At 35.2% G+C, this 18,136-nt stretch overlaps 3 protein-coding genes across 4 annotated transcripts; 2 read left to right on the forward strand and 1 right to left on the reverse strand.

Moving 5' to 3' along the window:
* Window positions 1-530: 530 nt before the first annotated feature.
* On the forward strand, window positions 531-3,554 carry LOC142974388 (zinc finger BED domain-containing protein 4-like). Its single transcript, XM_076116686.1, has 2 exons — window positions 531-1,413; window positions 1,756-3,554. Exons 1-2 carry the CDS (start codon window positions 1,287-1,289, stop codon window positions 3,552-3,554), a joined length of 1,926 nt encoding a protein of 641 aa, XP_075972801.1. The 5' UTR covers window positions 531-1,286.
* CysRS (cysteine--tRNA ligase, cytoplasmic) lies at window positions 2,749-11,875 on the reverse strand. The gene is made up of 11 exons (XM_076116685.1): window positions 11,542-11,875; window positions 11,065-11,331; window positions 10,320-10,536; window positions 9,737-9,947; window positions 9,239-9,471; window positions 8,693-8,926; window positions 8,249-8,384; window positions 7,589-7,794; window positions 7,054-7,216; window positions 5,635-5,831; window positions 2,749-5,234 (listed from the first exon to the last, which is right to left on the reverse strand). Exons 1-11 carry the CDS (start codon window positions 11,721-11,723, stop codon window positions 5,109-5,111), a joined length of 2,172 nt encoding a protein of 723 aa, XP_075972800.1. The 5' UTR covers window positions 11,724-11,875; the 3' UTR covers window positions 2,749-5,108.
* Window positions 11,876-12,856: 981 nt separating this feature from the next.
* On the forward strand, window positions 12,857-18,075 carry PRAS40 (Proline-rich Akt substrate 40 kDa). 2 transcript variants are annotated; one of them, XM_076116688.1, is made up of 7 exons: window positions 12,857-13,270; window positions 13,695-13,874; window positions 14,695-15,008; window positions 15,166-15,319; window positions 15,610-15,727; window positions 16,071-16,204; window positions 16,323-18,075. In XM_076116688.1, the coding sequence occupies exons 1-7, from the start codon at window positions 13,148-13,150 to the stop codon at window positions 16,422-16,424; spliced, it is 1,125 nt and encodes a 374-aa protein (XP_075972803.1). In that variant the 5' UTR covers window positions 12,857-13,147; the 3' UTR covers window positions 16,425-18,075. The 2 variants fall into 2 exon arrangements, with proteins under 2 accessions (XP_075972803.1, XP_075972802.1); XM_076116687.1 differs by having other exon boundaries at window positions 12,860-13,270; window positions 16,068-16,204.
* The last annotated feature ends 61 nt before the right edge of the window (window positions 18,076-18,136 follow it).

Below are 18,136 nucleotides of genomic sequence, written 5' to 3' on the forward strand. Positions count from 1 at the left end.
AGCGGAATGATTTGCATCGTAACAGGACTATTCAGGACACTTTTTCCTAGACCCAGTTTATATTCTCCTAACAAACTACAGTTAACACGAATCAGTTACGTTTTTTAAATTGCACGTAATCGTACTACTGGCTATAGTATCCAATAGTGATATTATGTACGTAGCAGAATATTTAGTGCCCAGTATTCCAGTTTCCGGTGATTCATCATGGATTTTACAGGTATAACAGGACATAAGCAATTTTAGTTTGAGGTTTTAGTTGATCGTATGAAGACTTTTCACTAGACAAGTTCAGTGAATTGTCTATAATGTTATTGGCGTTATTGCTGCGAAATGCTGCAAACAAAAAAATTTGAATGATGTCTCACCACATACTGAAGAGTCAAACGTAAGTTCTATCGAGCATACCTAAGTAGGTATTCAAAATAAATATGTATAATGATATCTTTGGTAATCTGATTGGTATGATACACAGCGTACCAAAGTCCCCATCGGTATGTATAAAAAAATGAAATAAAAGCCAATTAATATTTACAATAATTTATTAGGAAATAGGTAGTACTTTAGTAAAAAAATATCATATTACATCACCGAGTTATATGTCAATAAGCTTTAACATACATACACACTGATCTTAACGAAATTCTTTAATTAAATGAACTGCACATATAAAAATGAAAAAGTTAGAGTAACCATTGATATTAAAAATGCACTTATCCCATTATTAAAATAATATACTATACTCTATATTTACTACTTAATCATATGCGGGAATTAGCAAGCACTGCACTTAGTTTTCTAGAAATTCCGCCATAAGTTTTATGTGCCGTGGAGGAAAATAACGAACTGTTTTAGTCCCTTATGAAAGGGTATGTAGGAGTAATGCTTCCATCACTGGTAAACGCGAAAGTTTACCAGTTATGATAACATAACTCCTTTATTCATATGTCATAAGTAGAGATGAAACGGATAGTAGTTTGGCCGGATACCGGATACCGGATATTCGGCAAGCTACTAGGCCGGAGCGCCGGATATCCGGCTGCCGGATATTCGGCCCTTTATTGCATTGACGCGATCAGTTTGATTTGAATATTCGCGCGGTGAACGAGATCGGAAATATTCACGCGCATTCGGCGGACGTAAGCGGAATCGGGTCGACTCGGGGGCGTTCGAGTGTTATCGCGCGTGTCAATTTGTGTTTGTTTCTCAGTTCGTTTGTTGTTTATTTCGTTGTTTATCACTTGTCGTCGTGATTTTATGTTTGAATTCTGATAGATTAACAAGAAATGTCATCCTCAAAAACACGATCGCTAATATGGCAATATTTTGATTTAAACAGTGACGATAACAAGTACGCGGTATGTTTGTTGTGTCACGTTAAAATTTCTCGAGGTGGTGAAGGAAAAAAGGCAGGTACGTAAGTTTTAGAGGTTATGTTTTTGCTTCAATTGAACGAAAAGATATGAAAACAAAAAAATATGTATATTCTTATATTCTTAAACTGATTTTGTTAATAAACAAACTTAGTAGGTACCAGTATAACAAAATTTTGGTCAATGTGTCGTTTCATTTTTATTTTCATTACGTACCTACTACTACGGCCTTACTTGAAATTAGTTTAAATTATTTAAATAAAACGACATTCACCAATTTTATGAATGCAAGTTTATGACTTTAGCTTTTTTTTTATTGATGTACATTGTGAATCGGAAACCTTCAATATTTTAAAGTATGTTTTTTTTTGTCATTTATTAGGTACTTCAGCGATGAGTAATCATTTGAAGTCCAAACATCCAGAGGAGTTTAAATTGATAAATAAAAAAAAAACTGGTGAAAGTTCAAAGCCTGTTACGGCTCCGGTACATGTCGTTCCCAGCACAAGTGCATCGTCATCATCAGCAGAAAAACAACTAACACTGTCGGAATCGTTTGAAAGAAAATTACTTTGGAATGTAAATGATGCCAAAGCCCAGAAATATCATTATTTAATTTCAGAAATGATTGCTCTAGATAACGAGCCGTTCAGTATCGTAGAAAAGGTTGGGTTTAAAAGGCTTCTAGAACAAGCGCTACCTCGTTATGAATTACCAAGTCGCACTTATATTTCTCAAAAAATTGTGCCCGATATCTACAATAGAATTCACGACAAAATTAAAACAAACATTTCAAAAGCTATTGCAGTTTCTGTTACTTCTGACATTTGGACCTGCCTGCACAATAGTTCCAGCTTCTTGAGTTTCACAGCCCATTGGTTGTCTCCGGAATTTCAACTGCAACACGGCGTTCTTGCTATGAAACCGTTTTCAGGATCACACACTGGAGAAAATATAGCAAAGGAACTGAACGCTATTGCTGCTCGCTGGGATATTGATAGAAATAAAATTCATTTACTAATCCATGATAGTGGCGCTAATATGGTAAAAGGAGTTCGAGTTGCAGAGTATGATTCTGCTAGATGTTTCATACATTCACTTCAGCGAGTTGTTATTGAGGCAATGAAGGTCCAAGCTGAAGTATTAGACGTGATTGCTACTGGAAGACGTCTAGTAACTCATTTCAATCATTCAAGTTTAGCACAAGAAAAATTGCTTGCAATTCAAAAGGAGTTACATTTACCGCAGCATCAGTTAGTGCAGGACATCAACACGAGGTGGAACTCTACCTACTACATGGCAGAACGCTTGTTGGAACAAAAAAGGGCTATCTCTCTTTATGTCGCTGAACATGACACACTCACTAATTTGACGATACAACAATGGGGCCTAATGGAGCAGTGCATAAATCTTTTAAAACCATTTGAAGAAATAACGAAAATTACAAGTTCTGGCCTTTCCTGTATATCCGAGGCGATTCCGCATATTTCTGCATTAAAAAAGTATTTAGACAAAAATGAGACTGCACAAAGAACACCAGACTTAGCTCGTATGAGAGCTTCTTTGAAAGCTGAATTGGAAAGTCGTTTTAAATCCTTAGGAGATAATCCAAACTACCTAATTGCTACCTTTTTAGACCCAAGGTTCAAGTCAGATTATTTAGGAGTTCTTGAAACTGAAAAAGCCCGACAGAAAATCATGATAGAGTATATAAAAAACTCTTGCGAGGAATCTTCTTCTGACGGTGAAAGATCATCGCCATCTTCAACACCTGCTAAACGAATGAAAGAAGATGAAACTGGATCCAAGGTCACACGTGAAGCTCATGACACTTTTTGGAACTGTTTCGATGAAGTGGCAAAGGATAATAGTAGTGAAGGCCACGATCAAGAAAAACAAAATCCAATTGCTAACGAGATTGACTTTTTTTTAAAGACATCTCGAATCGATCGCAATCACGACCCATACATTTGGTGGTCAGTTAATCAAAATCAGTACCCGCAGTTGTCAAGATTTGCTAGAATTTATCTTTCAGCACCTGGCAGTAGCGTTTACAGCGAAAGGCTATTTTCAGAAGCTGGTCTGGTATACGAAGCCAAGCGAAGTCGCCTCTTACCAACAAACGCGGAAAATTTGGTATTTATTCATCACAATTTGCCACTTGTTAATTTTGAGTATTAAACTAATAAATATTAATTAATAAAACAAACATTTTTGATGTGTGTGGAGTATGATTTGCCTTGTGTAAAAATTTAACTATCCGGTATCCGGCCGGATACTGTATTACTATCCGGTATCTGGCCGGATAGTTAAAACAAGGCCGGATAGGCCGGATACCGGATAGTTACCGGATATCCGTTTCATCTCTAGTCATAAGTAAGTAAATTCGATGCTAGATTAAATGACCATTACTTGAGCTTAAAGCATTTTCGTACATTTTTGGTGACAATTTATCTATGTACTGGATAGTAAGTATGTCTGTGGTAAAACTAGCTTTCAATAAAAAAACTTATTCCTCACATCAACACAACGTCATGAAAACAACATAATGAGTTTCTTTTAAGTTAATACAATGAATAGTTGACACAGAAAATATGGAGACTGAAAGTAAAATGATTTCATAAATACTTCTGGAATGGCAGAAACATTTTTACGAGTGGACAGACATTGAAATAATTCCATATAAATTAATACAAGTATATCGCAATGTTATACAGCCTTTATCCTCACATTTTAAATAAGCAATACTTTGTAATATACAAACAAAATAATGAGTACAAGGTATTACTTATTTTATTTTAAAAATGTTGATTATTGAACATGTGACTTTATTTATAAATGTCATAGTACTCATTTATCTCTACGTACAATGTACAGTGCTTATATAAATATTTTTAGGTTTTTTAAGGCAAAGTGATCTTTGAAGGAACCTTTATCTTTCTAATCCAGGCATCTATCTATCAGTCAGATGTACCGCATTTTGCTAATTTTGTATAACGCTAGAGCGCGAGAATGTTCGATGCCTCTTACTGAACTGACTGACTGAACTGAACGGACTGTTTTTAATTTCAGGGAAACCACCCTTAATTTTAATAACTATCAGCATAATATGTCAGCAGCAAGGGAATACTCTTTGTTACCTCGCACATGTGAAAGTGAAAGACCAGTCTTAGGAACATCAAGTTTGACCTAAGTAACAACAAGTGGATGTGTATGTACTTGAATGATTAAAGTGTGAAAATATTGCAACTCAAAATAGTAAAATGCGAACGTTCAAGCCGTAAGCATGGTGTAATTACTAGTACGGCTACCACCCACAAAATATACAAACAATTTGAAGGCCGCTTTAGACGATCTATAACATTGCACAATATTACGCAGTACACAATATTAATTTTAATAGTTATGGAGATGTTCAATTTTATTGTACAAACAAATGAGCAATACCTCTGTTGGTCGGCTGAAACACGTTACTAATTATGTAAATATTAGGTCGGAGAAAAAGTCTTTTCGGATTATAGTATGTAAGAACTTGTAATAAAATCTTTTCTCTACGCAAAAAAGCTCGATATTTGAGTACCTCACGAGCTCAAACCTAATGAACCAATGTACCCATTTGTGATTCTTGAGGCCAAATAGATTTTGTTACAAGTTCATACATACTATAATGCGAAAAGACTTTTTCCCCGACCTAATAGATATACGCCTATAATTAGTATGTTATTAGTCAGTATGTCAGCAGTTCTTGACTGACGCTAAGTATTCGTTATATTTCTTCTCTTGAGCTTGTTGTAGTTTCTGTAACTTTTTCACTAATCCTTTGCTTAGTTCCTTGCCCTCGTGGTCGTGTGTTGGTAAACCCTAGAAAATAAAATAGGATTATTATTCCGAACATATATGTACATATTTTAAATATTCTAAATATATTATATGAACACAAATGAGAATGGAAAACAGTAAAAAGGTGCAAGATGTTTGGTGACTTTGTTTATGTGTAAGAATCTTTTGCGTATCTAGTGTATTAAGAAAGTGATTATAGAAGTAGTTCTATGAATGTTCTGTGTGGAAGAACACCTTCAGTTTTAGTTGTATTTTATTGTGATTCACATACATACAAGTACAAATCTACATAAACTGACAAGGCACACCTTGACTTTTCCCAATACTACATTGTTATTCACAAAATATGTATATTAAAAATATTTCAGTCTGCCATTATCTACTAAAATAAGCTCTAAATTTCACTAGGTTAAAATCTTACTTTGTCATCAAATTGAGAGTATTTGTCAGTTTCTCTCTTGAACATCTCGCCGGGCGGTATTTTCTTCTGTTCTTCTTTAGCGCGCTGTGCCTCCAGTAACTCTTGCTTCTTTCTCTGTTTCTCCGCTTCTAACCGTTGCTTCTCTTCTCTCTCTTTCATGATCTCTTCTTTACTCACTAGTTTTACTACCGTCCGGTCTAAAAGTAATATGACGTGTTAGAAAACGTTAGTTTTGTGTAATAATGCTAAAGTATCAAAATCAAAATCAAAATCAAATCATTTATTCATTTAGGTCAAGTGCTGACACTTATGATAGTCAATGATACAGAGAGTGAATTTACCGCCAGTTCGGAAGGTAGGGCCAATGAGAAGAGCTGGCAAGAAACTCCTGGCCACTCTTTTTAATCGCCAAATGATTTTAACAATATTTATGCTGGTATAAAACATTGATGATGTAAGTAGCTGCTACCTACCAACACTACCGAACACACTTTGGTCATAACATAAATTAAATTAAATCAATATGTTAAGGTGCTAAAAAAACAAGATATAAATAGTATTGGAAGCATGATGGGAGCATCTACCCACATAGTAATATAAGCAATGAAATCATAAGAGGCATTTCAAGAGCATACTGTGGTAAAGGAAGTACAGTTATTGTAACGTGGTTACTTTAAAATTATGGCAGTCACCACACCCAGGACGACCAGTCACCCCAAGCAGCACCCGTTCACGAGTATGACGCGTGGACCAGCCATCACCCCCTTCGCACATATTAGAGGGAAGGGGGTGACCCGGCACACGACGCCGCCGCAAGCAATGACATTTTAGTGAGCATGACGAACCTTAGCATGGGAGCCCACCATTTCAATGAAAAAAAAAGATAATGAATACCACTAAGACTCGTGCAATACCTCTCTGTTACAGAATTGAAATGACTGATTAATGTTTATACAATGCAAAGATGTATGTATAAATATATAGATATTTAATCTTGATTTGTGTAGAACGCGTAACTAACTAATCCCATGTTTTCTTATCCATTAAGTAATCGTCAACCTTATAATAATAATAAAGTATCTAAAGACCTTTCTCTTAGGCATTCTTAATAAAAATGTTTGGATTTGATTTTCGGTTTTTTGAAGTTAACTTTTAACAGTTGATGATTAATTAATTCCAATTTTATACCGTACCATATTTTCAAGGGGTTCTGGGATTATACAAAAAGGTCATACTTAAAAAATCTTGAACCTTTTCGATGATAGGTCGATGGAGAAATTTATTTAGAATTATTTAGTTTCAAGGCGTAGTACGAAACCACAATAGGTATTTCGGTAGAACTTTAAACTGTCTGGTAGTAGACATTATGGCATAAAAGAAGTTTCAACTAGTTAAGTGACATAGACAAGTGATTCTGACCAGGCTTGTCCTCGAGGCGCACGCCGAGGTCGGGCAGGTCGGTGTCCCGCAGCCGGTCGCACAGCGCCAGCACGTCCGCGGCGCCCGCCGCCCGCGCCGCCTCGCGCACTCGTCCACGGAACGAACTCAGAGCCTCTAGGTACGGCATCACTGCCTCCTCCAACTACACGTGTAAAAGAATATTATGACATTTAATTCGACTGTAAGACATACGTATTTTGATACATTAACAGATACATTGATACAGTATTGATGCGAAATACACAAGTTATTATGGCCACATTATATACGATTTTTAGGTTTGTTACGAAAACAGGATAACTTCAAGGTACTTCGAATTAGTGGGTTAGATGCTTCTATTCAAACATACATTACACACATTAATACGAAATATTTTCCATGAATAACTACACTAACTTTATATTAGAAGCTTTTCAATGTATTAGCGCGTTATAACCACAGTTCCGTTGTAGAAGTATAAAACATGCACACAGGTGGTCACCAATATACATATATATTATACAAAGTGACTTACGCAAACATTGTTAGCGTCTCCGACGGGGAAGCCGATACCCCCGCGCGGTCCCTCGACAGCGCCGAACACGTGCAGCACGTCGGTGACGTAGCGCGCGGCGGCCGCCAGCAGCGGCGAGGCTCGCGCCGGCGCCTGGCGCAGGAACACGTGCGCCGCGCCCACCAGCTCGCGCAGGGCGTCCAGCGCACTGCGCGTGTCGATGTTGTCTGACCACATTACATATTAACACTTATTAAATTATTTTTTTATTTAACTCATTAATGACCCAATGCTGGGCAAACGTCTCCCCCCCGTAATGAGGGAGGGGTTAGGCCGTGGTTCCACTACGTTGGTGAAGCGCGAGTTGGGTTAACAACATCACTAATCACTTTACTTGTAATTACATTACCCTGTTGTAACCGATGATGTATGAAATACACTCATACTGTACCATTAGCGTGACTATTGCTATTTGCCATATACGGGGCTCGTAGCTATATTCCGAACTAGTATTGAAAATAATCTAAAGACAAGTTTATTACCACTTCGCCCTTGATCAGCAGTTTTGTAGATACACTACCACCCAGACTAGATTATATGACGGAAATTAAATATCAATAAAAAAAAGACTTTCCAAACCCTACAATTTCTACTATTCTTCGTTTCAAATAAGCTATTTACCACAGAGAGCAGCGTGGACTTGTTCTTTCACAGCTGAAAGTTTAGCAGAGAGCTGTTGTTCCTCGGGCCCCCACTCGCCGCCGCAACCTTCATCGTACCCACTGCGCAACGCATCTTTCACCGTCAAGAAGAATTCCTGAAATATAATACGTTCTGAATAACCTGATGTTAAGTTTCAAGTATAATAATTACGTATATTGCACTGGGTTAAGCCTGGATGACGGAAGAGTCCGGATAGCTCAAAACTTTTGGTCTGGCACTATTAACTTACGAAACGTGATAAGCAAATGGATAAAAATCTTGGAAAAAGACTATAGGCGGGTTTCGGAATAATTATAGTCATCCCGACTTACCCTTGTGTTACACATCCATCATAATGAATTTACATTATCACCAAGTCGATCAAAATGGGTGCATACAAAAATAGTCCCATTTCATACTCACATTGAAAAGCTTCTCAGTTTGTATTGCCATGTCCATCGTATTATCAGAATAGTCGAGGGTCTCCTTCCAGCCATGCATAAGAAAGCCGATGCGCAGTTGTCTCGCGGTGTGTCGACGTAATGCCTCCGAGATCGTCACGAAGTTCTTCAGACTTTTGGACATCTTGCACCCCGCGATGGTCAGGTGTCCCGTGTGTAGGAAGTAGTTCACCCAGCCCGGCTCGTCGAAGTGAGCCTAGAGAGAAAGTAATTTGTAGACATTTTGTAAAAAAGGCTTCTAATTTTATTGTGCAAGCAAGTAGATAAAGAAACCTCAACTTCTCTATGTTTCAAATTTTGTAGTCTCTACCTATTTAAATATGTACATAATCGAAGTACTCAGTTGCTAAGCAGTCAAATTGCATCAATTTGAATGGCGACTAGCTTTATTTCTTCAATACATTTTTATGATTCACTATCTTATTGGCAGAAATAAACATCAAGCTAGAATTGCCACAAAAACACACTTTGTTATACAGCACAATTTACTATGGTCATCAAAACTCACCTCACTCTGAGCCAATTCATTGTCATGATGAGGGAACTTGAGATCAACACCACCAGTGTGTATGTCCAGCTTGTTGCCCAACACGTCGGACGCCATGGCTGAACATTCTATATGCCAACCGGGCCGGCCGGCGCCCCATGGTGACTCCCACGACGGCTCGCCTGCTTTACTGCGCTTCCATAAAGCGAAGTCGTTCGGTGAACGCTTTTCACTTGTATCGTCTGTGAGGTCACCTATAAAAAAATATGTTAAGATACATTTTTATTCTCGAGATAAAACAAATTAGCACCACGAAACCATTATTGACTCTATCATTAGTGTAGGTTAGGTTACGCAATACGCATTTTAGGGAGATATCAAAAATGGGACCACGAGGGAAGCATAATCTATCAAGTTAAAAAAAATTATAAACAACACTCGTTTTTATGAAGTTGGTTAAAAGGTGTAAATACATAAATTCACAATTTTCTTCTATAAAAGTCTTAAAACATTACATACCTTCTCCTTCCTGCAATGACTTAGTATCGCCGTAAGCTTCAGGCACTAGTCGCGCATAGTAATGTTTATCTTTGCTATCAAACTCACTCACACTGAAGTACACAGAACCATTAGACTCATAAGCTAGGCCATTGTCTATGATCTTCTGAATGAACTTTATAATCTGTGGTACATATTCACTAACTCTGGTCAGGATATCTGGTGGGAGAACCTGAAAAAAACATCTTAGATTTTAATAACTGCCACTGGCCTGGGTATAGCATGATAACTATACAATGAAAAATAGATGAAAAACTTCCAATAAAATTTATTTCATAGCTTTTTTCATCTATTAGTGCATGTACTTAACTATTAATTGCATACATTAAATTTATAAAAGTAAATATGTGTTTTTAGTCAACAAACAACACAGACTAAACAACAAAACAGCTCTATGGATTGACACAAATTTTTGGTAAATAGATAGTAGCATAGGCTTACTACAGCAAGAAACTTTTTCCCTGGCCAGGCATAATTATTTACTACAACTAGATTCTTAATTTCATATTTACTTATTCTAAATTCTTATAAAAATAGAGCTTACATTGAGTGCTTTCATGTCTTTATGAAATTCATTCTCCCAGTACCTAGGCAGGGCTGTGAAGATAGCATTATCTGTCACAGTTCCACCATACTTGCTGTCTAACCACTCTGATATAGGACCTTTTGCTGACTGTAATAAGTCACTTTTTGCATTGGCAATCTTCTCAGTGTCACCTCCTTCTACTGCTGATTTTAAAGTCTTTACTGCTGCAGCAATACTGGAAAAGTCAATTATAAAATATAGATAGTCATTATCAACTTGAGTACCTAAGCAAAAAATTTACCCATTATTAAAATGCTCCAATAAAAACTGGACCCATCTTCTTATGGCTATGTATGGTATATCATTAGATACATATTAGATTTGTAACTTGATGCCATAGTAACTCAGCTTAAAAATATTATCCAAAGATGTATTACAAATTGGAAGGTGAGACCAAAATCTACATTCCTTTTTATCAAATTTATACCAGACTTCAGCCACAATAAGTTCCCATACAAATATGTGAGATTGCCTTACTCATAGTTTAAATTATTAGTTCATTGTGTAGCAAAGTACATAAGTATAAAGTGATAAGAAATAGTTTTTAAAACCAATTAGTCACATGGCAGTACATGAGGATTGCCAACATACAATTACTATATTTTATGTTCTTAATCAACTTTGTGTATTAACAAAATGTTGTATAAAAACTGTTGATTAATGACCCAATTGTTTTAGCAAACTCAGTGACTAAATAACATACCTATCTAATGTTTTTTGCATTGCATTCTTCTTATCTGGGTCAGTGGTATCTTTTAGAATACCTTCATAGTAATTCACCACAGTAGTTGCATCATCTATAATATCATTTAAACTCTTTCCTTCCTCAAGGTACTTCTCAAATAAATGGTGCTGTCTCGCTCTTTTAATAATCTTGTCATCAATGTCTGTTATGTTCATTACATACAGGATATCATAGCCAAAGTAGTTGGACATTATTCGCCGCAATATGTCGAATGATATGTATGACCTGTAAAAAAGAAGAAAATAGATATTTAATATATTTGATTAGAAATGAAAATACCCATGAAATAATTGATTTACAATTACAAGTAAACAGTAACCCACCAGATAACGCTAGACATAATTTAACTAAATTGTTAGTAGTTTATAAAGTGAATTGTAATCTTATAATATCTTGTGTAAGTTTGATATCGACTAGTAAAGCCCGGGTATTTACCTGGCGTGTCCCATGTGGGAGGCATCATATACAGTCGGACCACAACTGTACCAGTTGATACGGTTGCCATTAGCACATACAAATTCTTCTTTCTGACGGGTCAGGCTGTTGTAAAGTTTCAGAACCGGTCTTTTATCAGCCCTCGCCGGCGGAGACCAATTCGGCTGGCTTCTTTTAGACATCTTTGGTAGATTTACACTTTAGACTGAAGCTTGATAAAGTTGATAGAAAAGTCTTGACACTATTAGATCAAACACCAATTGTTTGTCTCAATTTTCAATATTTAGCAACATTTATCGCCACGTACTGATCAACTTATGACTTTTGACGAGGATATGACATTTTGACCATATGAGTAAATTTTTAGGTTGACAACTTTGACAGTGACAGATATAGTAATGTAGCATAAGAACCAATAGTGTGCACCAATTTAGAAATCAAACGTCTATTTTGTAACTTTGTCGAATTAAAAGGGTTTTCTTATTTATAAGAAAGTTTTATGTTATAAATACAATGTTTGTATTATATTGTGTTGTTCATTCATTAAGTAAAATGGATTTCAAGTCAATTACTTCTTTATCCTATATTAGTTTCTAAATTATCTATATACTAATATACTTATATACTTAATATTATAAAGCTGAAGAGTTTGTTTGTTTGTTCGTTTGTTTGTTTGTTTGTTTGTTTGTTTGAACGCGCTAATCTCAGGATCTACTGGTCCGATTTGAAAAATTCTTTCAGTGTTAGATAGTCCATTTATCGAGAAAGGCTATAGGCTATATAACATCACGCTAGGGCCATTAGGAGCGGAGTAGCAACGAAGAATGTTACAAAAACGGGGAAAATAATGACTCATTCTCTCTTAGGTGACGGAGGTGGCGAAGTTGCGCGGGTCAGCTAGTATATTATACAAGATCAACGTCGACTAACGTCAAGAAACAAACCGACTTTGTGTTTAATATCCTCATTAATCTAGAAAACGATAAGTAATATATAAATTGAACATATAAAACTGAATATAATAATACGTGTGTAAAATTATGATGTATGAAAAATACATCTTCTAACTCTGCTTTAATATTTGTTATTTATCCAAAAAAAAAGGTTCCAAAACCCACGACACGGGGCACACCGAGTACAAGGCACAACGATAAATAAACAAACATACCACGAGCAGAAAAGGAATGTGCAATATTAATGCGATAGATTACAATATAAATCATAAAAAAATGAAGGCTAATTAGTTAGTCGAGTTTGAAAATATAAATTAAACCTTGCAACACTGTAATCACTAACTATTTTTGAAGAGAACAGACGGAAAATTTACCATTTCTTTCCTTCTTGAGTCAAATTATGGGAATATGTAAATTGTCAAACAAAGACGAAGCTATCGATATATGACAAATAAATGATAATTTTGTTGCCTGTGAAAATTCTTCAATGCTTTTCGTGAATGTGTGTGTGTGTTGTGAACAAAAATAACTACCTATCTATACGTATTTCTACGCGTTTATCTGAAAGTTGCGACTACTGTACTCATAATTTACTAAAATTCTTGTGTATTTTTGTATTGTTTCGTCCAAACCATATAATCCTTTAGGATACCATGGCTCTCTGTGTTTGTAAATGCCTAAATGTAACGCTCGAAGGAGAAAAACTCGAAGACAATGTCGATATTGGGAAACTGGAGCTAACATCCATGGAACAAAGGGATATTTTTTTCAGTGAGGTACCGTCAGTAAACATGTCTTGACCTTGACTTGTAGGAAGAAGTTTTCATAGCTCAAATTGAATTAAATATGAATGAAACCGGGTCTAAAACATTACGAACACATTTGTCCTGATATAATTGTATGTGTATAATATGCATAATACACAGGTACATGTGTGTTCGGCACTGTGCCGAATTGTTTATGTTCGTAGTAGCGGAATCTAGATAAATGTTCTGTGTAGCTATATATTACAATCACGTTGCGAATCATAATACGCTTTTATGTTTTCCAATCTTATCTGAACTGTATGCTATATAATTCTATAGTATTAGGAATTTAGAACTACTCTTCTGTATATTATACCCGTGATTTTATGGAAACCATTAACTCTAACAATGAAATAAAGAGATTCATATAAAAAAATGTTTGTTTTGGTTTCAGAAATTGATGTCATGCTCTGTGAACAGTCTGAAGAAGCAAGTAGCCCAGCCGGCTCTGGTGGAGCAGCACACAGTGGGCAGATGGACCATACACTCATGCCTGGCATGTGGTCAACCCACCCATGCCATATCACATGACAAGAATGGACCTTATGCATTACTTGTATGTAAAGCTAATCAGGTCAGTATTCATTACAGTGTAAAATTTCATTTAGTCAGCTGTGAAACTGCTATTTAATGAATTTATTGTTGTGACACACTTTTTCATATGTCATTTGTACATTTTTATAATATGAAATGTTTAACACAGCACAGAAATTCATGATGGAAGCACAAATTTAATATCTACCTTCAACTATATATATAATTATGTACAACCATTGATTGAAATATAATTTATATTGACTTAAATTTGTGTACATGTCTGTTTTAGGACGTTATATTTATTTTTATTATTATTATATTATAAAAGATCATATTCATTTCTACATACCCAACCATTAGTCCAGCTATGTTTACCAAACTATACTGCTACTTTAAGTCAGGTTGTATTAAGTGGTAACACAACAACATATCTAAATACCTACATGTTGCCATGCAGATAAAAATAGCAATCAAATTAAGTCAAATAATGTTACATCCTTGTGCATTTAGTTGTTTCACAAAAGGTTACAACTGTACAACAAGCCATCAATTTAAATGTAATGAATATCAAGAGAATATTGATTAATGAAATGTTTATTTATTTTCTTGTATTTTTAGCTTCAGGAGTATATATTTATTTGAGTGATTGATATGGCAAATCAATGAGGACTTTATAAACATTATAGCTACTTGATATTCCCTGTTATAATTGCTCTTTGTGTTACTTGTAAACAGAGCACCGACTGTTGTTTATTTTCTTGAAATTTATGGTAATATGTAACATGTTTACTCTGTAATCTTATCACAAAATGATAAATCACTGGCCCTGATTTAAGGATTACCTGTTTATGTTACAGACCACACAAGAGCGGATAAATAATTTGAAAAAGTCTAACAACTATTCGCCAGTATTTAACTTATTAGTGCCAGAAGCGACTAATGACATTGAAATGAAGGAAAATGTGGATACAAATAACTTTTTGAATAATGATAAGAATATATGGCTACCAACTCAGCAGGTGATTGGCACACTTAGCAAACAGCTTAATCAAACTCTGGAATCAAAGCTTGAGGCAGTCGAGGAGACTGTCAGGCAGTTCAGAGATCAGAAGTATGCTGAGTTTGAAGCCTACAGAGAAAGAGCACAAAGAGATCATAAAATTTTAGCTAGGTAGGAAACTTTACATGTTACTACAATACATCTATTCTATTTACTTTCTTCTGCAAAGGAATATCAACAACAATATTTTCTAATATTTAAACATGGACAAAGGATACAATTTTACCAAATTTCTCTGGCTTTATTTAACAATTGTAATTTGTTGCAGTATCATAAGCAAGGCTCGCAACAACGCTGAGCGTGAGAGCTGGCGGACGGACGCCGCGCTCGACAACGGACCACCATCGCCACAGCTACCTCCCCTACAGAGACGAAGACTGTCCTCTTTCAAAGATGCCAAAAAATTACAACAAATCATTAAGGTATTTTTTTATTTTGAATTTAGAAGATGACAATTGTTCATTAACAATCAATAGACCATTCATTTAGCATATGTGGTAACAATAAAATATTTCTAATAATATGTATAAACTTGTATAAATTGTCATTTACAAGAACAGGTTACTTTACGAACCTGTTTTTATTTACTTTGAATTTAAATGAGGCTTCACATCAGCTCACTATTTTCTAATATAAACAATGATTTATATTATTTAAATAACTGTACATGATTAGGTTTAAAAATAGAGATTTAATATATGTTTGTTCGTAGCCTAACAGACACATGCCATCTGAAGAGGACTCATTGGATGCTGAGGAATTATTCGACTTAGAAGGCATGGACTCACGACACAATATGCTCTCAGATCAGGATGACTATGATTCAGATCGTAAGTAACAATTTAAATGCAATATGTTATGCATACAGTTTAATAAGTGTGTTTTTTAATAGTTCAAACATATACAATATAGTTCCCTCGTCACGTATATCTGTCTGTCTGTTTGCCATAAATTCAAATCGATGTAACGGATTTTTATGCAGTTTTCACCAATACACAGATTGATTCTTGAGGAAGTTTTGCATGTGTAATTTGTTGGGTTGGTGTATCGCGGGGCAAGCTGGAGCTGGTTACTAATAAAATACAATTCCCTCAAGGCAAATTAAATATATGATACTTAGCTACGGCTTCTTTATGTTGTGGTAATAATCTGTATATTGTAATATTTTAGCAGAGGGCAGTAATGACGAAGGTATTCACATCTCTCGTCCTCGCGGCGGCGGCGTGGAAGTGATCGCTCGCTCGCTGCCCATGAATATGCCAAAGTTTCCCAATGAACGTCCTACACAACGAGAGTATGACGACGATGTATGTATATTAGTCGTACAATTTTATTCTAGACAGTTTCGTACACATTGGTATTATTTTACATGTTGTTTGTAAATTATAAGTCATAATTTAACAGGTTACTAATTTGTGTTTCCAGGAAGAGCCTCAAGACATAGCGGCAAGCATCAAGGCGCTGGCTCGCTCGGTACACGGGGACGTGTTCGAGCTGCCGCGACCGCGCTTCTCCACTCAGATCTAGCTGTGAGACTCTCTCGTTTGACCGACCTTCTCTCGATATGTTCTCGCAACATTTGTTTAATGCTGTATACGGACAACAACTGCTTTACAATGACTAAATTCAAAGATATCTCGTCGAGTTGTGCATGACTGCAGTGTGCTTGAGTTATACATAGAACACTTGCCACACATTGGTGCTTTCATAATGTGATCAGTGACCCTAAACCCAAATTGTGAGTATACATATTACCTGACCTTACTATTAGTGACAATATGCTACATTACCTACAAATATAATGGCAGCTATATGTATATTGAAACCCAACTAATAATATTACAAAACGGATGTTTGGGAGCCCTCTTTATTGTATAAGATATGAATATAAATGAAAGTAGAGTATAAGAGGCTAAAAATATTATTATAAGCAGAGTAACTATTATAAAGAAAAACACCAAATCGTCGCTAATGCCATTTTTTTACTTAACTATATATAAATACTTTTTCAGACAAATACTTAATTTTGAATATTTACTAAGCTTCGCGTTTATATCAGACGTCCGTTACATTTGTAATGTTGAGAACAATAAGTTTGTATTATGAAAAGAGGTGCATTTTGTTAAATGTTTTAGTGTATATGATGGCTAGTAAGTTCGTGAGTGACCATCAATTACTGCAATGTCAATTAAAATGTCTTACATAATATGAGGTGAAGTATTATTTTCTTTATATTCCGCCACGAGTGTGTTGAGACGCTCTTGGTAAATAAACAACAAAATAATCTAGCCATTTTAGAGTTTATAATAAATTTTAATAAAGTCTATAGTTGTGACAATTTCTCGTAGATATAAAATAAAGTCGACCTAAGAAACCATGCCATAATACTGTGAAATAATTGTATGTCGGCCTTCGATACCTGCAGTACATATTATGTATGTGGGAAGTGTCTTGATGTCAGTGAGTTTTGTTAAATGTATGTAAATATAATAAAATTTTATAGATGACAAGTAAATATACTATAAATTGTTAACATCTAAGTCATATCCACGTTAATAGACTTTTCTATTATTTTTATCTGGTGTTATCTTAATGATAAGTGAAAAGTGTACAAAAATATTAATACCTTGCATTTCTTACTAGTCTTTTAGGGTCACGAATTTTTTTCATTGTTATCATTATTTTCAGTAGGTAGATTTATTAAATCACATGCGATCATACATAAAAATCATTAGAATGTACATAATATAAGATTATTGTTATTACTTTGGATAGCGATACAATATATAAAAATAAAACTTTTGAAAATCATTTATTTTTATACCCAATATTTTGAATGTTTATGTAAATGGATCAACAGTTGAAACAGGAGTAGGCCTCGGTACGAAGAAACGTCTCGTTCATAATGTTTACTTTCTTATAACTTGCTTTAGTATATAAGTTAGGCTATGTTACGTTTTCTTATCTCGTGTGTTTCTTATTGAACAAGCGAATCATATGTTTAGTGTCTTCCAATAGCACTGATTTGTAAAAAAAGAAGATGAGTTTAATGTGATTTTTATTTCAGTCAGTTGTTTTAATTTAGGTAAAACTAATAAATTGTTTCATTGGTGTGACTTTTATGAGATGGACCTTGATTGTATGTATTTAGAAGTATGTAATAAATATTGAACGTGAACCATACTCTTATCATTTACTACCGTCCGCCCACCGCCCCTGAATAATCCATACATACTCTT

This window comes from Anticarsia gemmatalis, chromosome 7 (assembly GCF_050436995.1).
Source record: "Anticarsia gemmatalis isolate Benzon Research Colony breed Stoneville strain chromosome 7, ilAntGemm2 primary, whole genome shotgun sequence".
NCBI lineage: Eukaryota > Metazoa > Arthropoda > Insecta > Lepidoptera > Erebidae > Anticarsia > Anticarsia gemmatalis.